We start from the raw sequence: 17,775 nt of genomic DNA, 5'->3' as shown, positions 1-17,775 counted from the left end.
TAGCAGTTGCTTTCCAGATGTATGATTTACAAATATTTTCCTCAGTCTACTCTGTAGACAGTGTCTCCTGATGTTCAACATTTTAGAATTTTTATGAAGTCGACTTTATATTTTCTTTTGTTGCCTGTGCCTTTGGTCACATGCAAGAAATCGTTGCCAAATCCAGTGTCGTGAAGCTTTCGTCCCACGTTTTCTTCCAAGAGTTTTGTCGTTTTAGGCCTTACATTGAGGTCTTTGATTCATTTTGAGTTAATCGGGGGTCAGCCTCCTCCTTTGCATGTGGGGATGCGGTTTTCCCAGCTCAGTCTGTTGAAAAACTGTCGGTTCCCCATGGAGAGGTCTTGGCATCCTCGTCAAAAGTCCTTTCACTGTCTACGTGAGGGTTTCTTTCTGGGCTGTTTGCCTCCCCTCGTCGGTCTGTCTTTATGCCCCGTACCCCGTGGTTTGGTTACTGTAGTTTCGTGTAGTAGGTTTGAAATGAGGAAGTGTGGGACCTCCAGTTTCTTCTTGTCTTCAAGATTATTTTGGCTATTTGGGGTCCATTGAGATTCCACACGAATTTTAGGATGGGTTTCCTATATCTGAAGAACGTTTCATTGAGATTTCGGTAGGGATTGCACTGAATCCGTAGATGGCGTTGGGTCCTACTGACATTTTCACAGCATGACATCCTCCAGCCCACCAACGAGGTGTGTTTCCATTTGTTCGTGTCTTGAATTCCTCTCAGTGTTTGGTAGTGTTCGTCGTGCAGACTTTTCCCCTCCATGGTTAATTCCTATGTATTTTATTCTTCTTTGAGCGATTTTACTTTTTTTTTATGTTTTATTATGTTAGTCACCATACAGTACATCCCTGGTTTCTGATGATTCATTAGTTGCGTATAACACCCAGTGCACCATGCAATACGTGCCCTCCTGTCTACCCATCACCAGCCTGTCCCATTCCCCCACCCCCCTCCCCTCTGAAGCCCTCAGTTTGTTTCTCAGAGTCCATAGTCTCTCATGCTTCATTCCCCCTTCTGATTACCCCCCCCTTTCGTTATCCCTTTCTTCCGCTACCGATCTTCCTAGTTCTTATGTTCCATAGATGAGAGAAACCATATGATAGTTGTCTTTCTCTGCTTGACTTACTTCACTTAGCATTATCTCCTCCAGTGCCGTCCATGTTTTGAGCGATTTTTTTTTTTAAGATTTTATTTATTTATGTGACAGAGAGCCAGCGAGAGAGGGAACACAGCAGGGGAGTGGGAGAGGAAGAAGCAGGCTCCTGGGAGAGGAAGAAGCAGGCTCCCATCAGAAGAGCCCGATGTGGGACTCGATCCCGGAACGCCGAGATCATGCCCTGAGCCGAAGGCAGACACTTAACGACTGAGCCACCCAGGCGCCCTTGAGTGATTTTAAACAGAATCGTTTTTGTAGTTTTCCTTTTGAGATTGGTCATTGTTCCTGTTAGAAATGCAGCTGATTTTATGACTTGTGTGTCCTGCTACATTGCTGAATTCACTTGTCCTGATAGCTTTGTTCTGTAGTCTTATATGTAGAAAACTCTAAAGATCAAATCATGTACAAACAGATAAGTTCACTTCTTCAAGTATGGATTTTTATTTTTTTGTTTGCCTGGTTGCAGTGGCTAGAACTTCCTGTACTTTGCTCAATACAAGTGGTAAAAGTGGGTGCATTCTTGCCTTATTCCTGATTTTAGAGGAAAAACTTTCAGTCTTTCACTGTGATGTTTGTTGTGGGTTTTCGTTTGTGGCACTTTCCTTCTATTCCTGTTTTGTTGAGTGTTTTTTTTTTTTTTAATCATGAAAGGGTGTATTGCATTTTATCAGATGCTTTTTCTACATCAGTTGAGATGATCATGTAGGTTTTTCTCCCTCATGTTGGTGTGGCATATTACCCTGATTTTCATATTTTGAATCACTCGTATTATAGGACAGTGTCCCACATGGTCCTGGTGTAGAATCCTCTTACTATGTTGCTAAGTGCCGTTTGCTAATATTTTGTTGAGGGTTCTATCCCGCTGTTTTTTTTTTTTTTTAATTTCATTGTCTTTTTTTTTTTTTTAAGATTTTATTTATTTATTCGACAGAGACAGAGACAGCCAGCGAGAGAGGGAACACAAGCAGGGGGAGTGGGAGAGGAAGAAGCAGGCTCATAGCGGAGGAGCCTGATGTGGGGCTCGATCCCACAACGCCGGGATCATGCCCTGAGCCGAAGGCAGACGCTTAACCGCTGTGCCACCCAGGCGCCCCCTATCCCGCTGTTCTTAAGGCACCTGATCTATAGATTTTGTTCCTTGTAGTGTCTCTGTCTGGCTTTGGTGTTGGGTTATGCTGGACTCCCAGAATGAGGCAGGAAGTATTTCCTGTACTAGTGTTTGGGGAAAGTTTGGGAAGGATTGCTATTAGTCCTTATTTAACTATATGCTAGAATTTACTAGAGTAGCCAGCAAATCCAGGGCTCTTTTTGTGTTGAGAGAATTTGAGTTAGCCTTGGTAAGTATTGTTCTTCTGGGAATTTGTACATTTTAGTTTCTTCAGTTTTCTAATATGGAATAGTTAATAGTACTTTCTTAAAATCCTTCATATTTCTGTAGAATCGGTAGTAAGGTCCCCACTTTCATTTCTGATTTTAGTAATTTAAGTCCTCTTTATTTTGTTAAAGATTTTATTTACTTGAGAGAAAGAGCACACAGCAGGGTGAAAGGCAGAGGGAGAAGCAGACTCCTTGCTGAGCAGGGAGCCTGATGTGGGACTTAATCCCAGGACTCTGGGATCATGACCTGAGCCACCCTGGTGCCCAAGTCCTCTCTCTTCTGAGTCCATCTAGTTAAAAGATTGAAAGGATAGGGGCGCCTGGGTGGCACAGCGGTTAAGCATCTGCCTTCGGCTCAGGGCGTGATCCCGGCGTTATGGGATCGAGCCCCACATCAGGCTCCTCCGCTATGAGCCTGCTTCTTCCTCTCCCACTCCCCCTGCTTGTGTTCCCTCTCTCGCTGGCTGTCTCTAGCTCTGTCAAATAAATAAATAAATAAATCTTAAAAAAAAAAAAAAAAGATTGAAAGGATCAATAAAATTGACCAAAAAAACCCACTAGATTTCACAGATTTTCTTTATACTATTTGTTTCTCTGAACAACTTTAAGGTATCGGCTAGTGTTCTTTCCCTTCACCTTGTCGGGCTCCCCTGAGCATTTCTTGCAGGGCAGGTCACAAGTTCCCTCAGCTTTTGAGTATCTGGGAATTTTAAAATTTATCCCTTACGTTTAGAAGGACAGTTTTGCTGAATATAGGATTCTGCATTGACGCTTTGAAGATATCAGCCCACTGCCTTCTGGCCTCCAGAGTTTCTGATGACAAAACTGGTGATAACATATCGATGATCCTTTGCATGTGGCGGTTTCTCTTGTAGGCTTCCGGGATTCTCTTTTAACTTGGGCTTTCGAATGGAGATAACGTGTCTTGATGTGTGTCTCATTGACTCTGACTCTTTGACTTGGAATTCATGTTCACAGCTTCTATCAGATTGAGAATTTTCAGCCATTATCTCCTGCTGTGAGATTCCCAGAACATGTATCTTGGTACATTGGACAGTGTCCCCCAGTCCCTCAGGTTCTGCTCACATTTGTCTTTTCTCTTGCCCTGTCTTCTGCTCTTGTCTTTAGAGTATCAGTGTTTCAGTTAATGGTCTTTTCAGCTCCACGTTTTTTGTTTTTTTGTTTTTTTTGGTTTCTTTTTAGTGGTATTTCCATTTTGTTCACACACCATTAAATTTCTCCACATCTCTCTTTAGTTCTTAGTCTTTGATATCTGTTATTAGGCCTTTTCAGGGACAGTTTTTTGTTCCCCCTTTGGATGTTTCTATTTCTTTATATACCTTAATTTTTTTGTTATTGAGGCTGAACGCTAGATATTTGAATCTGTGTGGTAACTCTAGCCTCCTTTTCAGGTTTGCTGACTTTTGTTGTAGGCTTTGTGCTGAGAATCAGTCTGAGGCAGTGTTTTCTGAGCCTCTCCTTGGGTGTGCCCACTTTCTAAGCTTCCCCTTCGATGCGGTTAGTTTTGCATATACACAGCTCCCACCATGAAGCTGGAGGTGGGACGCAGCTAAGAGCTGGTACTGACCAAAATTAGAATTTACTGTCCCTAACTTCCCCGAGAAGTTGGAAACCTTCAATGGACTCCAAAGTAGTTACTTAAGACAGGCTCTACGATGCAGTTGTTGTCCACATGGGCAGAGATGTGTGGTACTTCCCGCCATCATCGTTCTGCATCTTTAGATTTAGATGCTGATGGGAATGAGTAGTAGAGGTGAGATGTTGATGCACCCGGGACGTTCCCACTTGCTGCTGATGGAGTCAGTGCTGCGGCTTCCACGGCCCCACTGCTCCCTGCCGTTCGGCACGGTGCAGAGCACACACTCTGGTGTTCTTGGCCACACTAGTTGAAGTTTGCGAGCAGAGCTTGGGAGCCTGCAGGTCTAACGCTGGTCTCTCCCCGCAGTGCTACAACTGTGAGGAGGAGGCCATGTACCACTGCTGCTGGAACACGTCCTACTGCTCCATCAAGTGCCAGCAGGAGCATTGGCACGCTGAGCACAAGCGCACCTGTCGCCGGAAAAGATGAAGGCAGGGCTCCCGGGCCACCACGCGCACTCTTCTCAGACACAGCGGTTTTTGTTTCCAAGAAGCCAAAATTGTTTAGAATTTGCTTCCCATTTTGCACCAGCCTTTAAACACTTTTCGTGAAGAAATTTTGCACAGTAGTTTAAATCTTTTGTTAATGCTCCTCCGGAGTTTTTCAGGGGGTAAAAGTAACATCAGTGGACGGTATTATTTTAAATAAATTTTAATTGAGAATTTGTTGCATTTTCAGCAAATTTTAAAACATTTTTAGGTTTTACAGAGATTTTAACCTTTAAACAGATCTTTAAAAAACAACAGGTGAATACAAGTGGGTTTAACAAAGACACATTTAAAATAGATCTGAATGTAAGAACTACAGAACTGTTTCAGAAATAAAACATACTACCTTGATGTGAAATTTATCTCTTAACCTTGTTGAGCTGGTTTTGTTCAGCTTCCTTTACTGTTTAAAGGCATTATCTATTGGTTATGCCAGTGGGTATATGATTGAATTTAGGGAACAGGGTTGACACAGCAGGTGCTAGTCCTGCATATTTTTTCTTAAATATTTCCCAATTGTGTTTTTCATTATTTCTTTTCAATATATAACTTTTATAACAAATTATTAGCTTTGATCTTGTAGTTTAAAATTGCAGGGAACTGGGGTAATCTTTTACTGAGCTGGATCTTAGAGAAAATGAATATTTAAATTTTAAAGTTTGCACATTTCATCTTTGTCCTAACATGAGTGCTTGTAACAAGATAAAAAATAAAAAGCCAAAAACTACCTTTATCCATCCATGAAATTATAGATGAGGCGTACAAATTTCTTTAATGCTTCCCTTCCCTCCCCAAATATCATCTGATTGCCTATTATCTGGTGTCACCTCATATATTGTAAATTAATACTAAAAGGAAAGAAAGCACTTAAGCTTCACAGAGGCCGTTATGTTTGTAGTAATGGCTAATTGCCTACTCATGAACTCCATCACTGTACACAGAATGAAGAAGAATGCATGTTAATTTTCTTGTATTAAAGATGCCGTGATTTGTAAAAAGTCTGTATTTTGCGGAATGTCTGGATTAAGAAGCATTACCAATAGGAATGGATCGATAGTTGAATGATTTTTTTTATACATAGATATATAAAATTCAGCCAGGAAAACTTAAATTACTTTTTTTTTTAAAATCTTACCATTTGTTTTTTCGAAGACTGATCTTAGACCAAGTCAAATTCCCATTTATCATTTAGTTACTTTTAAAGGTTAGAGAAATAATTTGTAAATATTTATTTAGACCTTTGATATTTATTAAAGCAATCACACATCATGGAAGTGAACGAATCAGGAGGAAAACCTTTTAAAAAGTTTTCTCCAGGTTTGTCAGGGTCACTCTAAAGATGAAAATGTAACTAAGTCTTCTGTGAAATAATCCTCCATCCAGTCTTGATGCTGTTGAGGTGGTGACACGAGTTAATCGACAAGCTGCTGCCCGGCGGCCCACTCAGCACCGCGCCTGAATTAGGCAGCGACTGGGCGTCTCGGCCCCCCCCCCGCCATTGCTGTGTGATCGTCAGCGTCGCCGTAGTGCCGTGGTCTGACTGAGACGTTGTAACCCAGAACACTTACCTTCTCTGATTGTTTTTCAAGTTTTAAAACTTCGATCCACCCCTATGAGAGCAAGTTATTGTGGAAATATTTTTGGTGTAAAATCATTCCAGAGTATGTACTATTTAACTGATAGCTGCATGAACGTAAGATTCGTGTTACTTTGGCTTTTTTGTCTCCGGTTGCACATTTCCAAGTTACTACAGCGTGAAAACTGTGTGTTAAAAAAAAAAAAAATTAAAAAAGATTGTGGCCTGGTTTTGTAAAAGTTTTAGGTAAAATTACAACTGATTGTTTTAGGAATCATTATTAAAAATTTTCTGCAAATCATAAAGCTATATCAAGGTGTTGAGCTTAGCCACTATGCACATTGTAATTACTCATTGTGGCTGTCCAGTTCTATGATGCATTCTGGCATTTTGTAAGCTGCTCTGACTAGCAATATATAGATCCATTTAATGTGTTAACATTGGTTAATAAATGTATTTAAAAAAAACTGGCTTTAATACATTGGTTTGCTCTCACATGGTGACCTTACCGTAGGTTACCCGTTGGTGATTTCAGCTTTCTGCGGAGGCAGGGTCTTAATCATTCACTTAAGCATTTGAGTTGACTTTCGTCAGTCCTCAAAAAGATTGAAAGTCCTTTCCATGGTTTCTTGAAAAATTTAGGTCTGACTCCAAAGCCAATTTTCTTAATCCTTACGCTAGGCTGAACACTGACCACATCCTGCATCAAATCCATCCCATGATGCCCATATCTATGGAGGCTGGTGTCACCCTCCAGACTGTCACACGGTGCCCGGCATAGCCCTCATTAGTACCTTGTCTTATGGTTCTCGACTTTGGACGTCAGGATCGCAGGAGAGCTTATTAGAACATTGCTGGGACCCATCCCCAGCACATCTGCCCTGCTTACCACTGCCCAGGTGTTGGTGACGTGGCCATCCTTTCATGAAAAGCCATCTATGTTCACAAAATAAGCTGCATAAAATGTTAGTATTTTACAGATTCCCAGGGCCCATCTACTGGCTCCCCACACCCTAGAAGGATCCTGGTCCCTTAGGTTAAGAATCCCTGATCCATGGGATTGGACAGGCAGAAGTTTGATGGGCAGGGAGGCAGTGGGGGTCCGTTGACTGTAACCTAAATCAGACCCTTGCAGACTCGTGCACGCAGATCACCTGGAAATCCAACTAAAATGCAAAGTCTGACCTGGTAAGTCTGGGGTTGGTGGAGCTGGTGTTCTGCCATTTCTCACAATCTTCTGAGTGATGTTGACTCTGCTGGTCAGGGATCACAGCTGAGAGGGTTTTGAAGGGTCACATAAACTAACAAAACCACCACGCTAAATAAAAACCACGAAGTAATACTGTCAGACGAACCTATAATGTCGGGCACATAGGTAATCTTAAATTTTCTAGTAGCCATGTTAGAAGGAGCAGGTGACATTTAATGTAATACATCTTAATATGTCCGAGTATTTCAATATTTAATATACCAATTAATGATATTTAACATGCTTGCTTTGTACCAAGTCTTCAAAATCCAGTTGTGTTTTAGGCTTTTAGCCGTCCTCATCTGGACCAGGCACATTTCATTCAGAGGTGACAGAGCAATCTCAAAAAAGTCCTTTGTCTTAGCAGGTGATGCCCCCCTCCCTGCCTTACCCACAGGCAGTCTTCATTAAGCAAGTGTATATTCAAGGGCCTACTCGACACCCAGCAGCTGAGAAGGAATCCATTTTTGCCAGAGTTTGAGCTGAGGGTAGGCTCTTGGTCTGTTTCAGCTTCTGAGATTTAGAGTATGACATTTCAATCAGGCAGCCCTGGAAAGGGATCCTCGGGGTCACTATGGCTCTACAGAGTGGTTTGAAAACTTTTGTCCAGTCCCACTTCTTAATCTCACACTGGAGAGAAAGCTGAGGCCCAGAGCTGCTCAAAGTCGAGAATAATGTTCCTAATGTCAGCCCCGTGAAGACTGTAGGTGGCTTAGTAAAGTCGTGCAATGGTAACAGTCCCTATCTTCCAAGAACAGGGCAGAATGTAACTGAAGGTGTAGGACGCTAAGGGAACTCAGAAGACAGTGTAAACATCATTAATTTGTTCATTTAACCACTATTTGCTCTACAGCATCTGTATTAGATGCTGAGTATATAATCATGAGCAGAATAGACGTTTCTGTCCCCATATAGTTTATGATCTAGTGAGGGCATCAGATACATATAACATTCTACTTATAAATCAGACTTAGGTGCATTGAGGGGGAAAAATACGGGACTATCGGATATAGAGAAAGCACAAAATTTAGAAGGGAGAAGAATTAGGGAAGGCTTACAAATTTTATCTGTAAGATGAATTTTGAAAGGTGAGCAGGAGTTAGAGAAGAAAGGCATTACATAAGACCCAGTATCGATTTGGGGATGACTCATTTTTCTCCTTTCTGTTTTTACCATGCATATTACTTTTAAAATCAGGAAGAGTTAGAAAAAAATGCTTTGCTAAAGAGGTCTACAGGGTTAAGGGTCATGGAGAGTAATAAGAGAGATTTGATTTGGTTAAGGAAGCCGAAGGACAGGAAGAGGGGATGCTGTCAAGGTGCCAGAGAATAGCGAAGGGTTAACTGCACAGTGACTACAGAAGATCCGAGAACACTGCTCTTGAGAAGTTTGTTAATGAGAAAAAAATATGAGGGAGATTATGTTCAGGACAAGAAGAGGAACAGTAGACTGACGTCAGCATCGTGGTAAGATGTTCAACATAGAATCAGGCATCTACCCACCAACCACAGTGCCTTTATGGTTGCTGTGGGATCCAGCATCCTGTGCCCAGGACCCAGAAGAGTCTTGTCCACCTGTGCACTTGGTAACAGGTAGACACACCTCCCTGTGGGCTGTGGAACCAGTGGAGCAAAGAACTTGACCCATCCCTTCTTGCCACATTTGCAAAAACATCTGGAGAGTGTTGACCTGGGCAGATACCCACAGAAAACAGAGAAACTGCAGAAATTCAGGAACCCTGAAAGCAGTTTGGTTCTCCACATTGCGCCCCCCGCAGCTGCAGTGACCTCGGTGCAAGCAGAGAGCAGTCAGGGGGACGTGGCCATCCCAGTGGTGTAGGATACAGCTGCAGAGCCTGCAGTCCCCAAGTGGGACCTCCGTGGCTGGCAGGAGGACGAGAGGAGGATAGACGCAGGGAAGAGTATCGAAGGTGGAGAGCAGGTGCACTTCCTGATGACTGCATTCAGCAACAGGTCCACCAGCAGTCTCGGGAGCACCATGCCTGGGTACCTCCACACCAGGTACAGGGTATCCCCAATGCCCCAGAGCAAAACCCACTCGATCCCGGGCTCTGCAGCTGCTCCTTGTGCTCCTCGGTGCGGCTGTCAGAGCAAGCTCTGAGATAGAACGGAGCCAGGATCTGGGGCAAGGGAGAAACTGCAAACACTGCACTACTGTCTGGAAAATAGGAGAGAGGTTTCCCCTAGCCAGTCAGCTGAACTGTAAGAACCAAAAAAGACATAAAGCTTAAGAACTCTGCCATGGGGAACAGGAAGGGTGGAAGAGGCGTTCCCATCAAAGGCAGAGATCACCCAGGTAATAGCAGCAACTAGAATACTGGAGGCAACTAGCAAAGATTTAAGGAGGTGTCTGCTTCTTCAAGTGTGAGAACAGCCATGCAAAAAACCACAAGAAAACATTACCATCAAAAGAGAATTCACCAATAACCAAGCTAAAAACATGAAATTTTGCAAGCTAGTTAATAAAGAATTTAAAAATAGCTGTTTTGAAGAAACTCAAAAGAGCTACAAGAAAACTCAGGAAGACAATTCAATGAAATGAAAAAATATATATACAGGTTCAAGATAAGATATTTACCAAGGAGCTAGAAATCACAAAAACAAAAACCAAGTAGAAATTGTGGCACTGAAGAACTCCACACATGCAATGAAAACTGCAAGACAGCACATCTTCAGTGGAGCAAATGGAAGACAGAATGAGTCAGAGGATCAGGGATTCTGAAATAACCCAATTAGTGGTGAGCAAAGAAAACAATGAGAAAGACTGAAGAAAGCCTATGTAAACTCTGGGATTCAGTCAGAAGAACAAGTGTTAGAATTGGGGTTCCAGAAGCGGCAGCAAGGGAGGAAGGGGCAGGAAATTTATTTGAAGAAATGACAGCTGAGAACTTCCCAAACCCAGGGAGAGAGCTGGACATCCAAGTTCATGAAGCTAATAGATCACCTTAATATCTCCATGCGAAAAGAATGTTTTTAAGACACATTATAATGAAACTGTCAAAAACGTAACCTAAAGAATTCTAAAAGCAGCCAGGGGGAAAAAAGATTATAACTCACAAAGGAACGCTTGGTAGGCTCTCAGTGGATATCTCAGCAGAAACCCTATAGGCCAGAAAGGAGGGAGTGTAATGACATATACAAGTGTTGAAAAGAGAAAACTGGCAGCCGAGAAGGCTCTGGCAAAGTTACCCTTCAGATATGAAGGAGAAATAAAGATCTTCCCAAACAAAAGCAGAGGGAGTTCATCACCACTAGACCTGCCTTACAAGAAATGCTGAAAGGATTTCTTCAAGCTGAAGTGAAAAGACACTACTTAGGACGTAAAAACATACAAAAATACAGAATCAGACTTAAAAAAAAAAAACTCTAATTCTGTAACAGGATGGTGTGTTAGCCATTTAACTAACATAAAGGCAAAAGGAAATATATTACAACTAATTATATTTGCTATAATTTGTCACTGAATACATAATATAAAAAGAGGTAAAGACAAAATAAAGGGGAGGGTAAACAGTGAAGCTTTTGTATCTGATCAAAGTAGCATCAGCTGAAAGTGGACTGTTTCATCTGTGAGATGTCTTTGTGGTGAGCGTCCTGGGGACCACAAAGCAAGAACCTACAGTAGACATGCTCAAAGGTGAAGAAAAGGAAACACTGAAAACCGCCAGAGAAAATCACGAATTTACAAAGGTAGGCAACAACAGTGAAAAAGAAACAACAGAAGTACAAAACAACCAGAAGACAGTAAGATAGCACTGCTAAATTCTTACAGATCAATAGCAACTCTAAATGTAAACAGACTGAACTGACCAATCAAAAGGTACAAAGAACTCAATGGGTAAAAACATAAGACCCAACCATATGCTTCCCCCCCCCCCAAAAAAAAGCTTCAGGTTTGAAGACATGCATAGGCTTAAAGTGAAGGGACGGAAAAGGACATTCCATACAAGTGGAAACCAAAAGCAAGCAGGGATAGGTATACTTCTATCACACACAAGAGACTTTAGGCAAAAAATGGTAACAAGAGACAAGGTCAATATATAAAAGGGGAAAATCATCAAGTCAAACAACTGTACGTATGTATGCGCTGACATCGCAGCACCTAGATGCATTAGTAACAGACCTGAAGGGGAAACAGATGATACAGTAAAAGCGGGATTTAATGCTTAACTTTCAGCAACTGACAGATCATGCAGACAGAAGCTTAACCAGTAAACACTACACTTGAACCATATGCATTGGACCAAATGGACCTAGAAAACATTTGTAGACATTCCATCCAACAGAAGCAAAATACATATTCTTCCCAAGGGCACACGGAACATCCTCAGGATAGACAGTATGAGCAAGTATTAGCAAATTTAAGAAGACTGAAATCATAAGTATCTTTTCCAACCACAATAGTAGGAAACTAAAAACCAACAAGAAGAAAGTGAGAAAATCTATAAATACCTGCAAATTAAATAACACACTCTGGAACAAGCGATGGGTTAAAGAAGAAATCAAAAGAAAATTACAGAATATCTGGAAAGAAATGAAAATGGAAGTAACACATACCAAAACCGATGGGATGCTGCAAAAGCAGTTCTGGAGGGAAGCTTAAACCAATAAATACACACATGAAGACAACAAAGAGCTCAAATAAATACACCTCAAAGAACTAAAAAAGAACAAATGAAACTCAAATTTAAAAGGAAGGAAATATCAAAGATCAGAATTGAAATAAATAAAGGTGAGAAAAACAATAGGAAAAAACCAACAAAACTAAGAGCTCGTTTTCTTAAAAAGATAAAATCGACACACCTTTAGTGAGATTACAAGAGAGAAAAATCTAATTTTTTGAGAGAGGCTTGGATGGCTATGTACTTCCCTCTAAGGACCACCTTGGCAGTGTCCCATAGGTTTGGGACTGATGTGTTTTCATTTTCATTGGTTTGCGTGAATTGTTTAAGTTCTTCTTTAATTTCCTGGTTGACCCAATCATTCTTGAGCAGGACGCTCTTTAACCTCCAAGTGTTTGAGTTCCTTCCAAATTTTTTCTTGTAGTTGGATTCCAGTTTCAAAGCATTGTAATCTGAAAATATACAGGGAATAATCTCAATCTTTTGGTATCGGTTAAGACCTGATTTGTGACCCAGTATGTGATCTATTCTGGAGAATGTTCCACGTGCACTCAAGAAGAATGTGTATTCTGTTGTTTTAGGATGGAATGCTCTGTATATATCTATGAAGTCCATCTGGTCCAGTGCGCACTTCAAATCTCTTGTTTCTCGAACTTCTGCTTAGATGATCTGTTCATTGCTGTGAGTGGAGTGTTGAAGTCTCCCACTATTACTGCGTTATTATCAATATGTTTCTTTATTTTGGTTATAAGTTGGTTTATGTAATTGGCTGTCCCATGTTGGGGGCATAAATACTTACAATTGTTAGATTTTCTTGTTGGATAGACCCTTTAAGTATAATATAGTGTCCCTCTTCATTTCTTACTACAGTCTTTGGTTTAAAATCTAATTTGTCTGGTAAGAGGATTGCTATCTCAGCTTTCTTCTGAGGTCCACTGATGTGGTAAATTGTTCTCCATCCCCTCACTTTCAATCTGGAGGTGTCTTTAGGTTCAAAATGAGTCTTCTGTAGACAGCATAGGGATGGGCCCTCCTTTTTTATCCAACCTGAAACCCTGTGTCTTTTCACGGGAGCATTCAGTTCATTTATAATAGCACCAGAAACCATAAGATACCTAGGAATAAACCTAACCAAAAAGGTAAAGGATCTCTACTCCAGAAACAGAACACTTATGAAAGAAATTGGAGAAGACACAAAGAGATGGAAAAACATTCTATGCTCATGGATTGGAAGAACAAACATTGTGAAAAGGTCTGTGCTGCCCAGAGCAATCTACACTTTCAGCGCAATCCCTAGCAAAATACCATTGATGTTTTTCACAGAGCTGGAACAAACAAAATTTGTATGGAACCTAGAAAAGACTCCAAATTGCCAGAGGAATGTTGAAAAAGAAAACCAAAGCTGGGGGGAATCACAATGTCTGACTCAAGCGATATTACAAAGCTGTGATCATCAAAACAGCATGTTATTGGCACAGAAACAGACACATAGATCAATGGAAAAGAATACAGTCTCCAGAAATGGACCCTCAACTCTATGGTCAACTAATCTTCAACAAAGCAGGAAAAAATATCCAATGGAAAAGACAGTCTCTTCAATAATGGTGTTGGGAAAATTGGACAGCTATATACACAAGAATGAAACTCGACCACTCTCTCACCATACACAAAGATAAACTCCAAATGGATGAAAGACCTCAATGTGAGGCCGGAATCCATCAAAGTCCTAGAGGAGAACATAGGCAGTAACCTTTTTGACATCAGCCACACACCTTCTTTCATGACATATCTCCAAAGGGAAGGGAAACAAAAGCAAAAATAAACTTTTGGGACTTCATCAAGACAAAAAGCTTCTGCACAGCCAAGGAAACAGTCAACAAAACTAAGACGCAACCCACAGAACAAGAGAAGATATTTGCAAATGACATTACAGATAAAAGGCTTGTATCCCAGATCTATAAAGAACTTCTCAAACTCAACACCCAAAAAAGCAAGTATTCAAGTCAAAAAATGGGAAGACATGAACAGAAACTTCTCCAAAGACAACATACAAATGGCTAACAGATGCATGAAAAAATGTTCAACATCATTAGCTATCAGGGAAATTCAAGTCAAAACCACATTGAGATACCACCTTACACCAGTTAGAATGGCAAAAATTAACAAGGCAGGAAACAACAAATGTTGGTGAGGATGTGGAGAAAGGGGACCCTCTTACACTGCTGGTGGGAATGCAGGTTGGTACAGCCACTTTGGAAAACAGTATGGAGGTTCCTCAAAAAGTTACAAATAGAGCTACCCTATGATCCAGCAATTACACTACTGGATATTTACCCCAAAGATACAGATGTAGTGAAAAGAAGGGCCATATGCACCCCAGTGGTCACAGCAGCAATGTCCACAATAGCTAAACTGTGGAAGGAGCCGAGATGCCCTTCAACAGACGAATGGATAAAGAAGATGTGGTCCATATATACAATGGAATATTAGCCATCAGAAAGGATGATTACCCACCATTTGCATCAACATGGATGGAACTGGAGGGGATTATGCTAAGTGAAATAAGTCAAGCAGAGAAAGAATTATCATATGGTTTCTCTCATGTGGAACATAAGGAATAGCATGGTGAACGTTAGGAGAAGGAAGGGAAAACCGAAGGGGGGAAATCAGAGAGGGAGAAGAACCATGAGAGACTATGGACTCTGGGAAACAATCTGAGGGTTTCAGAAGGGAGAGTAGGGGGATGGGTTAGCCCAGTGATGGGCATTAATGAGGGCACAAGTTATAATGAGCACTGGGTGTTATATGCAAATAATGAATCATGGAACACTCCATCAAAAACTAATGATGTACTATATGGTGAATAACATAATAAAAAATACCTAGAAGTTATTGCTATAGGCACATTTTCATAAATCCCATAAATAAAGGATGTACTACTCCTAAAAAAGAAAAAAAAAAAGAAAAGAAAAGAAACACACCTCACAAACTGAGGGCTTCAGAGGGGAGGGGTGTGGGGGAATGGGCTAGGCCGGTGATGGGCATTAAGGAGGACACGTATTGCATGGAGCACTGGGTGTTATATGCAAACAATGAATCATGGAACATTGCATCATAAACTGGGGATGTACTGTATGGTGACTAATGTAACATAATAAAAATTATATATATAAAAAAAGAAACACACCTCAGTATCATAAAAGCTATATATGAAAAACCCGCAGCAAATATCATTCTCAATGGGGAAAAACTGAGAGCTTTCCCCCTGAGGTCAGGAACATGACAGGGATGCCCACTCTCACCACTGCTGTTCAACACAGTACAGGAAGCCCTTGCCTCAGTAATCAGGCAACAAAAAGAAAAGGCATCCAAATCGGCAAAGAAGAAGTCAAACTTTGACTCTTCACAGACAACACGATATTCTATGTAGAAAACCCAAAAGTCTCCATCCAAAAACTGTTAGAACTGATACACGAATTCAGCAAAGTTGAAGGATATAAAATCAATACACAGAACCCAGTTGCATTTCTATACACTAACAATGAGGCAGAAGAAAGAGAAATCAAGGAATTGATCCCATTTATAATTGCACCAATAACTGTAAGATACCTATGAATAAACTTAACCAAAGAGGTAAAGGATCTGTAGTCTGAAAACCCGAACACTTTTGGAAGAAATTGAGGACATGAAGAAATCGAAAAACGGGCACCAGACTTTTGTAGTTTTCCTCATACTAATCTTATACATAGTTTAGATTTATACCTAAGTATTTCATTATAGTGGTGCTAAAGTAAATGCATGGTGTTTTTTAATTTCAAATTCTACTTGTATACAGAAGAATGAAATTTGACCACTCTCTCACACCATACACAAAGATAAACTCCAAATGGATGAAAGACCTTGATGTGACACAGGAATCCATCAAAATCCTAGAGAAGAATGCAGGCTGTAACCTCTTCGACATCAGCCACTGCAACTTCTTTCATGACACATCTCCAAAGGCAAAGGAAACAAAAGCAAAAATGAACTTTTGGGATTTCATCAAGATAAAAAGCTTCTGCACAGCCAAGGGAACAGTCAACAAAACAAAGAGGCAACCCATGGAATGGGAGAAGATATTTGCAAATGACCTTACTGATAAAAGGCTGGTATCCCAGATCTATAAAGAACTTCTCAAACTCAGTACACATGAAACAAATAATCAAATCAAAAAATGGGCAGAAGATGTGGACACTTTTCCAATGAAGACATAAAAATGGCTAACAGACACATGAATAATTGTTCAAAATCATTAGCCATCAGGGAAATTCAAGTCAAAACTACATTGAGATACCACCTTATACCAGTTACAATGGCAAAAATGGACACGGCAAGAAACAACAGATGTTGGAGGGGGTGTGGAGAAAGGGGAACCCTCTTACGCTGTTGGTGGGAATGCAAGTTGGTACAGCCAATTTGGAAAACGGTGTGGAGGTCCCTCAAAAAGTTAAAAATTGAGCTACCCTATGATCCAGCCATTGCACTACTGGGTATTTACCCCAAAGATACAGATGTAGTGAAGAGAAGGGCCATATGCACCCCAGTGTTCATAGCAGCAATGTCCACAATAGCTAAACTGTGGAAGGAGACGAGATGCCCTTCAAAAGACAAATGGATAAAGAAGATGTGGTCCATATATAGAGTGGAATATTACTCAGCCATCAGAAAGAACGATTACCCAACAATTCCAGCAACATGGACGGGACTGGAGGAGATTATGCTAAGTGAAATAAGTCAAGCAGAGAAAGACAATTATCATATGGTTTCACTCATTTGTGGAACATAAGGAATAGCAGGGAGATTGGTAGAAGGAAGGGAAGAATGAATGGGGGGGTTAACAGAAGGGGGAATGAACCACGAGAGACTATGGACTCTGGGAAACAAACTGAGGGCTTCAGAGGGGGTGGGGGATTGGGATAGACCGGTGATGGGTATTAAGGAGGGCATGTATTGCATGGAGCACTGGGTGTTATATGCAAATAATGAATCATGGAACATTACATCAAAAACTAAGGATATACTGTATGGTGACTAACATAAAAAATTTAAAAAAATTCTACTTGTTCATTACTCCTATATGTAAAAGCAGTGGACTTTTATATATTAACCTCATCTCCTGCAACCGTTCTATAATTGCTTATTAGTTCCAGGACTTGTTTGTCAATTCTTTTGGATTGTCTTTTTTTTTTTTTGGTTTAAATATTTTATGTATTTATTTTTTGACAGAGAGAGAGAGCCAGAGAGCACAAGCAGGGGGAATGGCAGGCGGAGATGGAGAAACAGGCTCCCCCACTGAACAGGGAGCCCGAAGTGGCGCTCCATCCCAGGACCCTGGGATCACGACCCGAGCCAAATGCAGACACTCAGCCAACTGAGCCACCCAGGTGCCCCTCTTGGATTTTCTACATAGACCATCATGTCTTCTATAAACAAAGGAGTTTATGTCTTCCTTTCTTATCTGTAAATACGGTTTTTTCCTTTTCTTGACTTATTGAATTAGCAAGAACTTCCAGTACACTGTTGAAAAGGAGTGGTGAGGGGGGACATCCCCGCCTTGTGCCTGATCTTAGCAGTAAATGAGTTT

The 17,775-nt window shown here is 41.0% G+C and overlaps 1 protein-coding gene across 15 annotated transcripts in view; it reads left to right on the top strand.

Moving 5' to 3' along the window:
- The window catches only part of ZMYND11 (zinc finger MYND-type containing 11), a 122,520-nt gene extending 115,802 nt beyond the window's left edge, over window positions 1–6,718 (top strand). For all 15 annotated transcript variants that reach the window (XM_040645485.1, XM_040645489.1, XM_040645494.1 and 12 more), the window contains one exon: window positions 4,504–6,718. In XM_040645485.1, the coding sequence (XP_040501419.1) occupies window positions 4,504–4,626 (123 nt within the window). In that variant the 3' untranslated portion in view covers window positions 4,627–6,718. The remainder of the gene's footprint in view (window positions 1–4,503) is intronic.
- Window positions 6,719–17,775: the final 11,057 nt, after the last annotated feature.

Source organism: Ursus maritimus, unplaced genomic scaffold (assembly GCF_017311325.1).
Source record: "Ursus maritimus isolate PB19 unplaced genomic scaffold, ASM1731132v1 scaffold_31, whole genome shotgun sequence".
In the NCBI taxonomy this organism is placed as follows: domain Eukaryota; kingdom Metazoa; phylum Chordata; class Mammalia; order Carnivora; family Ursidae; genus Ursus; species Ursus maritimus.
The sequence above is the reverse complement of the archived record's forward strand: the minus strand, read 5'-3'. Positions and strand labels throughout refer to the sequence as shown.